This window comes from Callorhinchus milii, unplaced genomic scaffold (assembly GCF_018977255.1).
Source record: "Callorhinchus milii isolate IMCB2004 unplaced genomic scaffold, IMCB_Cmil_1.0 Scaffold22, whole genome shotgun sequence".
NCBI lineage: Eukaryota > Metazoa > Chordata > Chondrichthyes > Chimaeriformes > Callorhinchidae > Callorhinchus > Callorhinchus milii.
Genome location: NW_024704763.1, coordinates 2,914,275 through 2,927,991, shown reverse-complemented (window position 1 = coordinate 2,927,991; position 13,717 = coordinate 2,914,275). Strand labels below are relative to the sequence as shown.

Here is a 13,717-nt window from a genome sequence, read left to right as displayed (position 1 = left end):
ACCTATACAATCCTTGCATTTGATATAGTATTTTATCAAGTCATTGAGAAATCTCATAGCGCTTCACAGGATATATTGTAAAGTGAATTAACTGTATATTTTGTGGGCAAAACAATAATTACTTTGTGCACAGCAACGTCCAAACGAAAGTCAGGAAGTAAAAGACCATTTGAATCAGAGGAATGTCAACAGGTCACTGTAATGTCACCCAAACCCTCAGCCCTCTTCTCTGCTTTAACCCACCACGTTTTGCCCACAAAATACAGTCAAGGCACTTTACAGTATATTTTGTGAAGCCCTTTGAGACGTCTCAACAGCATAAGGCACTATATCAAATGCAGGGATTGTAGTTCACCTGCACCTTTTTCCTCCCCCTCCTTCCATCTCATTCTGACTTTTGTAAAGAACTTTTGAGACGTTCTACATGAAAGGTGTTAGTTAAGTGCACAGTTGTTGTCTATTGGTGCCATGTTTAGAAGCCATTTACTCTTAACATTTCACCAAACCAATTTCCACAAACCAAGAGGCAGAGTAGGTGTAGGGCAGATACTTTATTGATGCAGTTTCAGTATTTGCAGATGGTACCCAGCACACACCAGCGATCTTAAGTTGCAGCAAATAAATAGGTTTGTGCGGCAGAGAGTCGATTCACACACAGAGAGATGGGGCTGGTCTTAACTGGTACATATCCTACATTCGCATAGAGGCAGAATTCTTCTTTGGAGATAGGTAACTGCAACAACAACAACAAGATTACATTTGTATAGCGCCTTTCACAACAAGCAGAACACATAGATTCAGACTGAAACTTCAGCTGGAAAGAGCTTAAATTTGGGGGATTATGCAACAGGTTTGGGGACGGAGAATGGTGTCTAACCCACCCATAATGAATCAACCTAGAATTAGAAACTTATTTAACAAGTGTATAGCTCTCTGAAAAAGGGCTCCTCCCTCTGCGCTCACAGTATTAATGCTTCCCAAGTGGAGATTTTATTCCAACACCAAGTCATTTAAACATTCCCCCCCTCTTCCCACTCCACCCCCATTCCCCTCAGGACTCACTTCTCAGTTCTTCGAGATATTGGTCAATCTGGTTCTGGATGTCACCATACGTAAAGTTATACATTTCGTCCTTTGATTTAGTTCCATCCAAATTCACTGCATTTCACAAGAAGGATGAGAAAGAATATCAGACAGGCGTTTCAAGTGAATTGAACTTACATGTTGGGAGCACTGGAATATCCCCATTTTTGAGTATAGAAGCGAAGACAGATTTGCAGAAGATTGACTCACCCACATTAACAGCCATGTCCTCCATCATCTGATTGTGCTTCAGGTACATGGGCCACACGTGCTTCTCAAACAGCCCAGGTGGATCAGGTACCAAGTAGTTCCTTGTACTGCAAACAATAGTAAGGGAGCATCACTAAAGAGACTCGTGTTGGGAAGTTGGACACCAAAGCTTTGGTGGAGGAGAAAGAGGAAATGGGGAAGATTTTTTTTTGGGGGGGGGGTCTTTCGAGCTTTACCTTCTCCGTTTCTTGCATTCTTCGTATGGAATGTGAAGGAAGTAGCGGATGTGGAACATGTCAATCAGGGGTCTGTGGACAAAAGCAACCGGCAATTGGTCAAATCACGAGTCCAATGCTCCACTTTCGGGAAAATCTCCCTCGTGCGCAGGAGATCCGTAGTGTAGTGGTAAGCACGCTTGCCTCCTAAGTGAGAGGATCCAGGTTTGATTCCCAGGTGGGGCGAAACCTTAGGCAAGTCTTCTTACTCTACACGCCTGTTTACCGAGCAGTAAGTAGGAACCTGGTTGTGGGACGCTGCTGTGCGCAACTGGCTGCTGCATTTCACCCACAGAATACACAGTCAATCCACTTTTCAATGGATTCTGTGAAGCACTGTGAGACGTTTCAATGACGTGATAAGGTGCTGTATCAAATGCAAGGATTGTTAAATTATCACAATCCACGTTGGCACAAATTTGCCCGAGAAGCGCAGTGAGACATTGACGTTTACAGGTGCTTCATAAATACAATTAAAAATTATATATATTATTAAAATACATCGCAAACAAGTCAAGAATGCGAGAGTGCTGGTGACTGAGCTCTTACTGGTAGGTGTAGAGGAGGAAGCCCTCGACAATGAGGATGTGGATTCTGTTGTCCCAAGTCTTCGGTTTGGGTTCAGTTTCCAGCGGGTTGATGCCGTGCGAGTGCTCAAATTTCACTGGGTCTTTAATCCACGCTCGGATGGTATTCATCATGGCTTCCATATCTAATGCCGTGATAACTGCAAACAGGGCAGAACAAACGGAAATAACTTTTAAGTTGATGTGCATTTAGACATGCACAAAATGCTTTTTTTTTGTTAATTTAATAAAAGGATAGACCCGCATACTGTAAGTTTTGTTATGGATAACAGGGAGCTGAAGAGTTGCTTAGGGCAAAATAGTGTTAACACACTTTGAAATGAACAGTCACAGGGGTGCATTACTCCAACAAGAGTGTTGGACTACGTGCAGTTGAGGTTAAAGTGAGACCTGTGGTCTTACCATCATACTGCTTAAAGCCATCTTCACCAACCTCGATCTGATCCTGGGGCTGAAACATAGCGATCACAGAATACATATGCATTGCCAACCCATGTTTGGTGAACAGCAATAGGTACACAACCAGCCATTCAGCCTAAGGGCCAAACCTTAGCCCAAGAGGAAACTTCCCACTGACCTGTAATGCCAGGGATTTGCTGGACTGGATAGAAAGTTCTTATTTCACCTAATAGCTTCCTAATATCACTTAAAAGTGATCAGTAGAGGGAAGCCTGGCTAATCTCCCCTCCCAAAACCAGGGCTGTCAAGGCCAATTGTACCCCCAACTGAGATCAGCCCATTTAGTGGACACAGATTCAAACCTTCTGGTCTGTTACTGCACCCCTCTTGTAAGTACTCTCGTCGGGTTAGTGAGCAATGCATTTACCCACTAACCCACTATTGGAGCCTGAGCAGCGATTCTTTAACGTACAATTAAGTCCAGCTAGCATGGCCTTTGTAAACATACCTAAAAGGTTTGACCTTAGCACAAGTGCTGAAAACAGTCATGAGCTTCCCAATTGTAGTGTTATTTGGGGCAGAAAAAAATGCTCCCAGGAGATTCTTAAGCAGTGATTATTCTCCCCCCACCCACCCCAAAGATCTGGAAACCCACCATTCATCCCCCATATCAAATCTTCACCCACCAAAGTGATGAAGCTGAATTAATATTGATGTCAGAAAGAAAATTGATCAAGTGCTCATTCAAGCATTTTTCATTCAACATCACACCTTGCAGCATAAAAAAAGGTCGTTCGGTTCATCACGTCTGAGCTGGTGTTTTTTTCTCCACATGAGCCACAGTATCCAATCCCATTCTCTGGCTCACTGCCCAATCCCTCCTCATTCATCAATCAATCAATCAATCAATCAATCAATCAATCAATCAATCAATCAATCAATCAAATTTCCCTTCAAAAGAAGCTGTGGTCTCTGCTTTATCTACCCACGACATCACCACATTTATACTCACTGCTTAAAAGTGTAAGTGCAAAACCTCACCTTAAAGAATTCATCTTGGTGCACCACACAGCAGTTTGGTAGGGCTTTAAAGAGCTGCTTGGTGAGTGTGGTCTTACCAGCATTAGTGACACTAGAGAGAGAGTAAAGAGTTTATAATAAATACACTGTCCAGACACAGAGCAGAGCAGCATTGTGCTCAGGCATCGGAGACTAACAGTTGCATTTGATCTGGCGTCTTAATAATAATCCTTGCCTCTGATATAGCGTCTTAACACATCATCAAGACGTACAAAGTGCTTCTCAGGATATACTGTATATTTTGAGGGTGAAACCTGGCAACCAGTTTGCACACAGCAATTTTTCATAAACAGCCACAAAGTGAGTGGCTAATTTAATTTGGGGGATCGTTGGCCAGGACACCGGGAGAGATGGAAACTCCTGTCTCTTTTCGAATATCAAGTCACAGTGTCTCTCGAATCATTTCACACAATGAGCTACTCATATGCAGAGTGGAGTGGCTGTTGCTATCTAGGCAATCTCACAGGAGCTAATCTGGGCAGCAGAAAGATGAATAACTAAATGGAAATCAGGTTAGGATGAATTTAGGAGGTAGGGATAGACTAAACCAGGACACCAAGAGAGTTTCCCGCTTGTGGTTTCTGTAACGTTTACCTGAAGCACCAGAACAGAAGGGCATTGTTCAGCCTCTCACCAAAAGCCTATTTAACAACCCACAAACCCACAACTAACTACTTCAGTACAGCACTGGAGGGTCAGGCTGCATTTTGACGGCTGGCATCATCGTTGCCACCGCTGGTTTAGACTATGATTCCAAGGTCCCGACGTGGGGCTTGAACCCAACCTTCTGACTCAGAAGCGAGAACGCCAGGTTGGCAGCCCTCTTGCCTGTGGGTCAAAGCCTTCTGGGCTCGAGCCCCACGTTGGATTCGCCCTGGAATACCGCTGACCCGCCTGGCTCAGGAACTGGACTACGGAGACCGCCACGGAGGGCTGGCTCGATTCTGACCCTCCGTTGCCAAACACATCACCTGGGGGAGCCAGTTCAGGTCCAAGGAGACTCCACTGGTACACTCTCCCCCCCCCCCCCCACCCCCACCCCATATCACCCCTGGATACAACAGGGAATTTCAGAGAAATTAAAAGTCCAGACAAAACCCCCACCCCACCAAAAAAAAAAACAGTTAGATAGAAATAAAAGAAATCCCTCCACGGGACATAACCACTGGATCATTTTTGTTTAAAAAAAAATTCATCCTGAACAGGTCTGAGGGAGAAGAGAGAGGAGAGAGAGAGAGAGAGAGAGAAAGCTCTACAACAAAGACAAGTCAACCGGACACCGGCACTGCACCGATCTGTCCCCGGTCCCACGTGGCGATGTTGCCTCCGCTCTTCTCCCTAACAATTCCCAGGGTATCGGATCCCCGCGGGACACAGCGCTTCAACAAACATTTATTTTGATTTCTGTAATAAACTTTTGCGAAACTTTCGCCAATAAAGCAACACATTTTCCCCCCCTCCCTTCCCCTCCATCAAAAAAAAAGGGGCGGTTTTCCCCCTTTCCTTCCCGATTCGGGAGACAAAAGATGTGGAAGGAAAGCACATGGTTGGCCCCGCGCTGAGGGTCGGAATTTGATTTTAACACCACAAATCATACATTTATTTCGCCCCAATATTTGCGCGAGGCGAGTTTTTCCTCTTTTTTTTCCACGCGCACTCCAAAAAAAAATAAAGCGTTTGAAAATAGAAAAAAAAAGCGCTTTTTTTTGTGCTTTAAATCCTTTCAATTCGGTTTCAATCAAATCGAAATGGATGGAACCTTTGGGATCAGAGGGAGAGGGGGTGGGGTGGGGGGGGGGGGTGATGGGGGTGTGGGTGGGGGGTGGTGATGGGGGTGTGGGGGGGGGGGGTTTGGGGGAAATCTCTCCATTTGGAAAGCAAATGGCTTTAAATTAAAAAGTGCAAAATGTCCATTTGAGAAGATTCCGATCTGGGGAATGGAGGGGTGGGGGGGAGGGGTGGGGTTGGGGGGAGAGGGGGTGATCCCGTATTTTCCTCCCTCTCGGGTATTGGGGCCTTACCCCCGTGTTAATCTGACCATTTAGTTCCAGATAATCCTAACCCGGGTCAAGCCCCCCCTCAACTGCTCAGGTCAGGAGATGGAGAAGGTGTAACCGGCGATGCAGCGACTGCAAATCGATCAGCTGTTAAATGGATACATTTAAATGGCCACATCGCACGGATACATTTAAATGGATACATTTGAATCGATACATTACGTTCCTTCCGGGTACAGAGAAAGAGAGCACGTGCTTAACTCCCACGTTTTACTCTCAACTCTGGTCTCACTCACTCACCCACTCACTCACTCACTCACCCGCTGATTCCAATGATGAACTTCATTCCAGAGTTTCCGATGTTTCCTTCGCTCATGTCTGTATGTGTCGGTGGGGCCGCCGGGGGGGCACCGGGGGGGTCGGTTTAGGTGGGAGAGAGCAGCAAAGTCAGACGCGGAGGTGGTTCTTGCTGTTGCTTTGACTCTCCACGTCCACGTCCAGTCCTGGTCTGGTCTGGTCTGCGAGTTATTGTCACCTACTTTTTTCAGCCATGTTCTCTAATTGAAGAGAGAGAGGAGACATAGATCGCCGACCCCGCTCTCCGGGCAGCCCCTGAGCACAAGACGAAATGCAACGTGCCAAACGCTGCAGCAAACCCTCAGAAACCAACCCGCCCTCCCCCTGTCATATTAATACCCTCGGCAGTTGACAGCCACTGGCTGATTCCTGCCTACTTCCACCCCACCCCTCTCCACTCTCCAGTCCTGTGACCCAGCGCCTCCCCCTCCCAGTTGCCTTATTTGGGGGAATCGTCTCTAATCAGTGGTCTCCACTTATAGTCTGTTTGGTTCCAGATAAAGTGTACTCAGCTCCAAAAAAAAAATCCCGCCCTGGAAACCTTGACGCGTGGTTTTTGCATTGGCTTCTTCGGGGGGAGCGCGTGAGCACGAGAAGGTGTCATTTAATACGGTGAAAGACTCATAGACGGCAAACTTCTAGAATAACTAGAGCGGAATATGGGACACTAGTGACCAAGGCTGTATTAATACCCCAGGGTTTGTTCTCAGCAACAGATTTCAGCCAGAAATTTTGACCCATTGGTGCCAGTAAATGCCCCCACAAATGTGGGCGATTGCACCCAATCCTAATGTCTTATTGGGACTTGGAAGCATATAATCTAAGATGACACTCCGATCCAGTGCTGGGAGTGGGTGGTTGCATTGTAGGAGATGCTGTCCTTCAGATGAGACAATAAACTGAGGTCTCGTCTACCTGTTTGGGTGCGCGTTAAAGATCCAGTGGCACTATTCGAAAAGATCGTTTCTCATGGCCAACAATCCCCCAAATAAAAATTAGTCACTCACTGTATGACTGTTTGTGGGACATTGCTGTGAGCAAACTGACCGTAGGGTTTTGTTTACAAAATCAATCCACAGTCAAAACACAGTCAATCCACTTTACAGTATATCCTGTGAAGTGCTTTTGAGATGTCTCGACAATGTGGTAAGGCGCTATATCAAATGCACGGTTTATTATTATTATTCTGTGCAAGTTTATGAACACTGGCTCCAGAGGACAGAAGTGTGACCTTGTGTATTGTTCCCACAGTCAGCAAGCAGCAGTTTTAATGCATGACTAGCAAAACTTACTTCATTGAGAACTTGTATTGTTTTACACTGTTGATGTTTATGTGTCTGAAGTGGGAGCCAGCAAAAGTCCATTAACACAACTGTAGGAAATAGGAATGACAGGACCGGAGCAATTGGATCAAAAGAAATTGGATCCACTTGTTTGAGCACAATCTGTCCGGACTGATTTGCAATTGATATAGCGCCTTATCACGTGGTTGAGACATCTCACAGAATATATTGTAAAGTGAGTTGACTGGGTATTTTGTGCGTGAAATTTGGCAGCCAATTGTGCACAGCAGCGTCCCACAAACAGTCGTGGATTGAGTGACCAAGTTATTATTTTTTTTGGAATGGATTATTACCCCCTGGAAAAGTGATCCACCAATCGACTAACAACTAAGTTTCTACTTATTATTATTATTATTATGTGGGGTAAGGAAACTTACCGGGAATGCCCGGGAATCGAACCTGGATCCTCTCACTTGCGAGGCGAGAGCTCTAACCACTACGCTACAAAATGTTGGTGGAGTAAAGCTATCAGAGAGACAGTAAGGCACGCAATGACAGAATGCTTGCCAGCCAAGAGATAATAAAATAATCATTGAGTTTGATATTTTGGCTTATCGCATTGAAACTTCTCGAAGCACTTCACAGAGATTTTGTATTACGGGTAGTGACTGTGTATTCGTAGGTGAACACAACAACCAATTTTCACGCAGCAATGACTCTCGAACAGCCGTGAAGTGAATGACCAAGACATCAGGAGAAACTGTCATCTTTTAACTAATTTGTGTATGAACAGACAGACGGGAGATGGCACCTCGAACAATACAGAAATACAGTGCCAAGCCAGGGTATGAGTTCAAAGACCCAATTTGGGGCTTGAACCCACTGTTCTGACTTAAAGGTATTACCACTGAAGTTATCAACAAAAGTACCTAAATAAAAAATATATTACAATAAAATAAAAGTGCCTACGGTCTCCTCCCTCCGTGCTCCGCCACTGTCAAGCGCTCTGGGACTCTATATACACTCTATATAGACGCAGGTTGTTTAATGTCAATGAAAGTACTTCCAAACTTCAACTATTATTACATGGCTTATAGAGTTACATTTATAGGGTTATTACCAAACAACGTTGACTCTACTGCTGGGTTTCATAGACCTTTTCATGAACCAGTCCAAAAATTTCAAGATAAAAACTTTTCAGTTCTTGAGAGAGTAGGGAATTAATTCATCTCCTCCCCACCTCCCCAGCAGCAGTTATTTCTTCATTGCTGAGGAGCACTTTATTCGTAGTAATGCCTGTGGTTGAGACTAATTTAGGAACCCTTAAATAGCCCCTAACACCTTCCTCTGATGAGAAGATGATCACTTTTAAATGTTCGTTCACAAATAGCACAGAGAGCGAACATTATGGCACAGACAGTGTAAGGAAGCGACTTTATCTACTATCTAATTGAACACGCTCAAACCTTAATGTCTTTATTTGTTTATTTCTATTTTTAACACTAAAACTTTAACTGCCAGATAGTTAAATAACTGTGCTATGTTCACACGATGCTGTTTCTCACTGTTATTCAAGTGAAGTGTTATTTGCAGCTCTGATACTCTGCAGAGCAGTACTGGGTGAGGTCAGGTTCATAACTCCCATCTTATCAGCAAAACATGTTTTTACATTCACTCTATCGACATAGTACAAACACGAACAGAAGTTCAGAGATAGATGTTCGGATGAACATTCAAACCTCCCCATCCCCCCATTAATTAATAATAATAATCCTTGCATTTGGTATAGCGCCTCTAGAACGTCCTAAAGCGCTTCACAGGATTTACTGTGAAGTGAAGTGACTGTGTATTTGTGGGCGAATGCAGCAGCCAATTTGCACACAGCAATATTCCACAAACAGTTAAGGAGTGAGTGACCAATTTTATTTGGGGAATTGTTGGCCAGGACCCTGTGTGTGAGAAATTCCCTTCTCCTTTCGAATACCGCCCTGGGATCTTTAACAGGCAGATAGGACTTCGGTTTAACTTCTCATCTGAAGGACGGCGCCTCCAACCCCCACACTGCATTGCAACGTGGGACTTGGACTCACAACCTTCTAAGTAACTTTGCTCTTTCCAGGTTTCCGACTCAAGGGGGTAAGCAATGACTCCTAAACTAGAATCAGAACTTTACAGCACAGAAGGAGGCCAATCAGTCTATTGTGCCCTTTAGTTTGCTGATTCACCAACCAATGACAATAGTTTTTCTTATTTACCTTTTTTACCTTACAAATAATTTCTTACAGCTTCGAAAGGGGCTGTTCAGCCCATCCTATTTGTGGCGCTGCTACCTGACTATCTCATTCACCTTTTATTATTAGTCTCACTTTTCTCCTCTTTCCCCACATCCCTTAATGCAGAAGAGTTGGGTCAATTAATAGATTGAACCCACCAATAACATTGGTGTCTAAAGATCACATTCGCAGTTTGATACATGTTTCGCTGTTGTGTGTTTCACCCACAAAATATACAGTCACTCCACTTTGCAGTATATCACGTGAAGCACTTTGGGACATCTCGATGACGTGATAAGGCTTTATATCCAATGCAAGAATTATTATTGTTATAATCCTCGCTCCTTGTCAGCGTAGTGCTGGACTGCCCATTTCTGTAGCACCACTGCCACCTGCTAGTGACTAGTTGAATGACTGAAAGCGCACTCCACTGGAGCAACACTTCATGTGCTAAGATTTGCAACAGGAGATATGGAGGAAAAGCTGGACAGACTGACCTATGCAATGAGTCCATCACATCCCCTGGTATTGTGTCTCTCCTGTGATATTAAGACTAAAGATTCCGGATTAAACGGAATGTATATTAGTACGAAAATGTGCCTCAAAGGAAAAACACAATGCTCCCAGGAATACTAGCTCACATGGATCGCTAAAAGTGATCTTTCAGGTGTGTGTTTATAACAGACCCTTCTGGCCTAACTCCCCAAGACTGCCTGGGACAACAGAATAATAGGCATAGGGTCAGGGCTGTGAAGGGCAATCTTCGGAGAAACATCAAGAAGTATTTCTTTACGTGGAGAAGTTCAAGGAATAATGCAAGGATTATTATTGTTATAAATTTACTGTAAGAAATCCCTAAATCTTTATTAGAACATTTAAAAAATATATATTCCGATCAATACAATTATTACCACTCTCCCCTCCCCATCTCAGTCCCCCCACCCCCACAGGACAGATTGCAGAAAAGGGTTGAGCTAGGCAGAATGAGCTAGTGTTAATAAAGCAAATATTTACCTAAGTACAGTGAGTAACTGGGCAAATACGTTTTATGAATGAGTCTCAGGGTTACAGAGAAACGATGTTGTAAACAGAATGCAAATCTATAGGTTTGGGTGGAATTGTACAGCCAGATCCGAATTAGTCTTTGAACAATATTTTGTTGCTAAACCCATGATGGCTTGTTCATGTGCATTCATGGCTTGTGATCAGAAGTTGCTGTACACCATAAGGAGACACGCATACCTCACTTGATGGTATTTTCCATATAGTTTTCAATTACATCAGAGGAATTTCGCTAACTTGAGCTCAAGGACTTGATCAGCCAGACTGGGGAGGGCTGAGTTGGGAAGCTACAAGAGATCCTGATGGATCACAAGATCTGTTATTGCTTTCACGAAAGGAACCCAAAGCTAACATATGCTCTAGAAACCAATGCAGCAAATAATAATAATACTATATAAAAAATAATCCTTGCATTTGATATAGAGCTTTATCAATCTTAATAATACTAATTTGGTCACACAATCCACCACTGTTTATGGGACACTGCTGTGCGCAATTGGCTGCTGTGTTTCACCCACAAAATACACAGTCAATTTACTTTACATTATATTCTGTGAAGCGCTTTGAGACGTCTCGAAGACGTGACAAGGCACTATATGAAATGCAAGGATTATTATTGTTACATTGTGAGACGAATCAAAGCACTTCACAGAATATACTGTAAAGTGAATTGACTGTATATTTTGTAGGGGATATATCTGTGAAATGCATTTATCAGAGATTAAAATCTTTGATACAAAAAACTATTGCAAATATTTCTATTTAAACAGTGAGTACTGATGAAGGTGGAAGATAATATATAAATGAATAATGATCCTTGCATTTGATATTCACAGAATATACTGTAAAGTGAATTGACTGTATATTTGTGGGCAAAACGTAGCAGCCAATTGCACACAGCAGCGTCCCACAAACAGTCGTGGATTGAAATGACCAATTTATTATTGCTTTTTTCTTGAGGGATTATTATCAGGCGTGTGGAGTAAGGAAACTTGCCCAAGGTTTCGCCCTGCCGGGAATCGAACCCAGGTCTCTCGCTTGCGAGGCGAGTGCTCTAACCATTGAGCTACAGAACTTGGAGGAATGACTGGGCCTGATAGGAGGGAGGTGAATTGGGTGAAACTGAGTGAAACCTGTGGCATTTAACGTGTCAATCTGAAACGCAGCAAATTTCATAACTCCGACCCCTTCAACTGTGCAGAACTACGCGGCACCCCCACCTCCATCACTTTATTGAAGTGTCAGTCCAGACGACTTGAGTCTTTGCGTGGCGTTTGAACCCATAACCTTCTGACTCAGAGGCGAGCGTGCTTCCAACAAAGCCAGGCTGACACACAGTAGATCGGTTTCCATTGATTGTTGCTGTTCAGACAAGTTCATTGCAGTTTTGTAATGTTCTCAAACTGAAGACAGGAAGTCTCATCCGGGTTGTGGCTACAACCTCAGGGCGCCTTGTGACTGCAAACTATCTCTGTGCCTTGTGGGCTGAATTGAGAACAAAATCAGACAATCAAGTAACAGAAAAACTGTGGTTTAAAAAAAATTCAGGTAACTGACATCTTCTTACTGATTAAACGTGTTGAACGCTTTCGACCAAGTGCCTAAGGCTTACCAAGATGCCACAGTAAACTTAGTTGATAAGTTATTACAGCTTTTTATACGGTGTGTGTGTGTCACGTACCTGTGTCGGTGTCATTACAACTGTTGTGCCTTCATGGCTGTTTGTGGGACATGACTGCGTGCAAATTGGCGACCGGCCTCGGCTGCAAATAGACAGCCACATCACTTGACAGCAAGTCTCTGTCGAGCCTTTGAAATGTTTCAGTGTTAAAAGGGGCGATATGAAATGCAAGGATTATTGATATTATTTATGATGTGTTGTCTCACTGCAGCGATATAGATTTTATCAAGGATAATTTGGTAGAAAGTGTATGTCGTGCTCGGCATACAATATTGTATTATAAAACTAGAAGGTAGAAATAGCAAATCACATTGGTGGGGATTACAATATATGGATGTGTGTGTGCGCGTGTGAGTGTGTGTGTGTGTTGGGCAGGAAATGAGTCTCGATTTGGAATCATAGTATTATACAGCACAGAAGGAGGCCATTCGGCCCATCGTGTCTGTGCCAGCCCTTTGAAAAGAGCTTCCAAATCAATCCCATTCCCCCGCGCTCTCCCCATAGATTTACTCCAATATGAACAACATAAAATATTAATATTTTATATTCATATTTCATATATAATAAAATAACTAGGTAAGTGTAAGTGGGATGCGTGAAATCCTCAGTTTAATTTGGATACTCTGAAGCACGGTGATGGGTTTCTCAATGTGTCAAACACCCATTTGTTTAATAGTGCAACATTCCAGGAATCTACAATTTGGCAAATTGTTGAATTCAGTTTTTTGCAGCTGATTTTCTGTAAAAGAACTCACCTCCCAAACTCGAATACCCTACTTGTGCTCACTGTCAGGTGGACGTTAAAGATTCCCATGGCATTATTTGAAAAGGGCAAAGAGTGTCTCTCTTTCTCTCTCTCCTGGTCAATCACCCCCCACATAAAATTGGTGACTCATTCCATGACTGTTGTGAGACACAAATTGACTGCGGTTTTGCACCCACAAAATAGGAAAATATTCCCAGCAGACAGTTTTTTGTGTCATGCAATCTCTAATAATAACCAGCATTGTAAGGGCTCCACATTTGTATACATAGACGTCTCGAAGACGTGATAAGGCGCAATATCAAATGCAAGAATTATTATTATTATAGAACTGTATAAAAGCAGGGTGGTCCTAGCTGGACAAGTAGAAGGTAACTTGTGTATGTTGTGTGGGGGTCATTGTACTTATTTCCCGCAATTCCAGAAATATGGTGAATGTCAAAGCCTAGGAAATGTTACAGAACTTTCCCCATTACATCCCCTGTTTCCCTCTGGTCACAGTACATTCACATTGTTAATCTGAAACGTTATCTAACCGATGACTCGGTGCAATTATCCAACACACGTAAAATTTCTCATTGAATCAATTGAATCACTCATGTGATTTGGAAGCTAACTGAACATTGAAAAGTTCCTCTTCCTTTTCTACCCCTCCACAAAAAAATAA

At 43.3% G+C, this 13,717-nt stretch overlaps 1 protein-coding gene across 2 annotated transcripts; it reads right to left on the bottom strand.

Annotated features, from left to right (window-relative positions):
• Positions 1–534: 534 nt before the first annotated feature.
• mibp2 (muscle-specific beta 1 integrin binding protein 2) lies at positions 535–6,291 on the bottom strand. 2 transcript variants are annotated; one of them, NM_001292530.1, is given in 8 exon segments: positions 535–733; positions 1,063–1,158; positions 1,294–1,400; positions 1,530–1,601; positions 2,118–2,295; positions 2,558–2,606; positions 3,596–3,686; positions 5,952–6,291. In NM_001292530.1, coding segments are annotated over 8 exon segments (708 nt in total). In that variant the 5' UTR covers positions 6,008–6,291; the 3' UTR covers positions 535–674.
• Positions 6,292–13,717: the final 7,426 nt, after the last annotated feature.

What these genes read in the sequence shown, in the direction of transcription:
- mibp2 (XM_042342897.1), bottom strand. Translation starts at nt 2,278, where the DNA reads ATGGAAGCCATGATGAATACCATCCGAGCGTGGATTAAAGACCCAGTG. An exon ending in TTCCTCCTCTACACCTACCA is followed by an intron (nt 1,602 to 2,117) that starts GTAAGAGCTCAG and finishes TTTTGTCCACAG; the next exon opens with ACCCCTGATTGACATGTTCC. An exon ending in GAATGCAAGAAACGGAGAAG is followed by an intron (nt 1,401 to 1,529) that starts GTAAAGCTCGAA and finishes TATTGTTTGCAG; the next exon opens with TACAAGGAACTACTTGGTAC.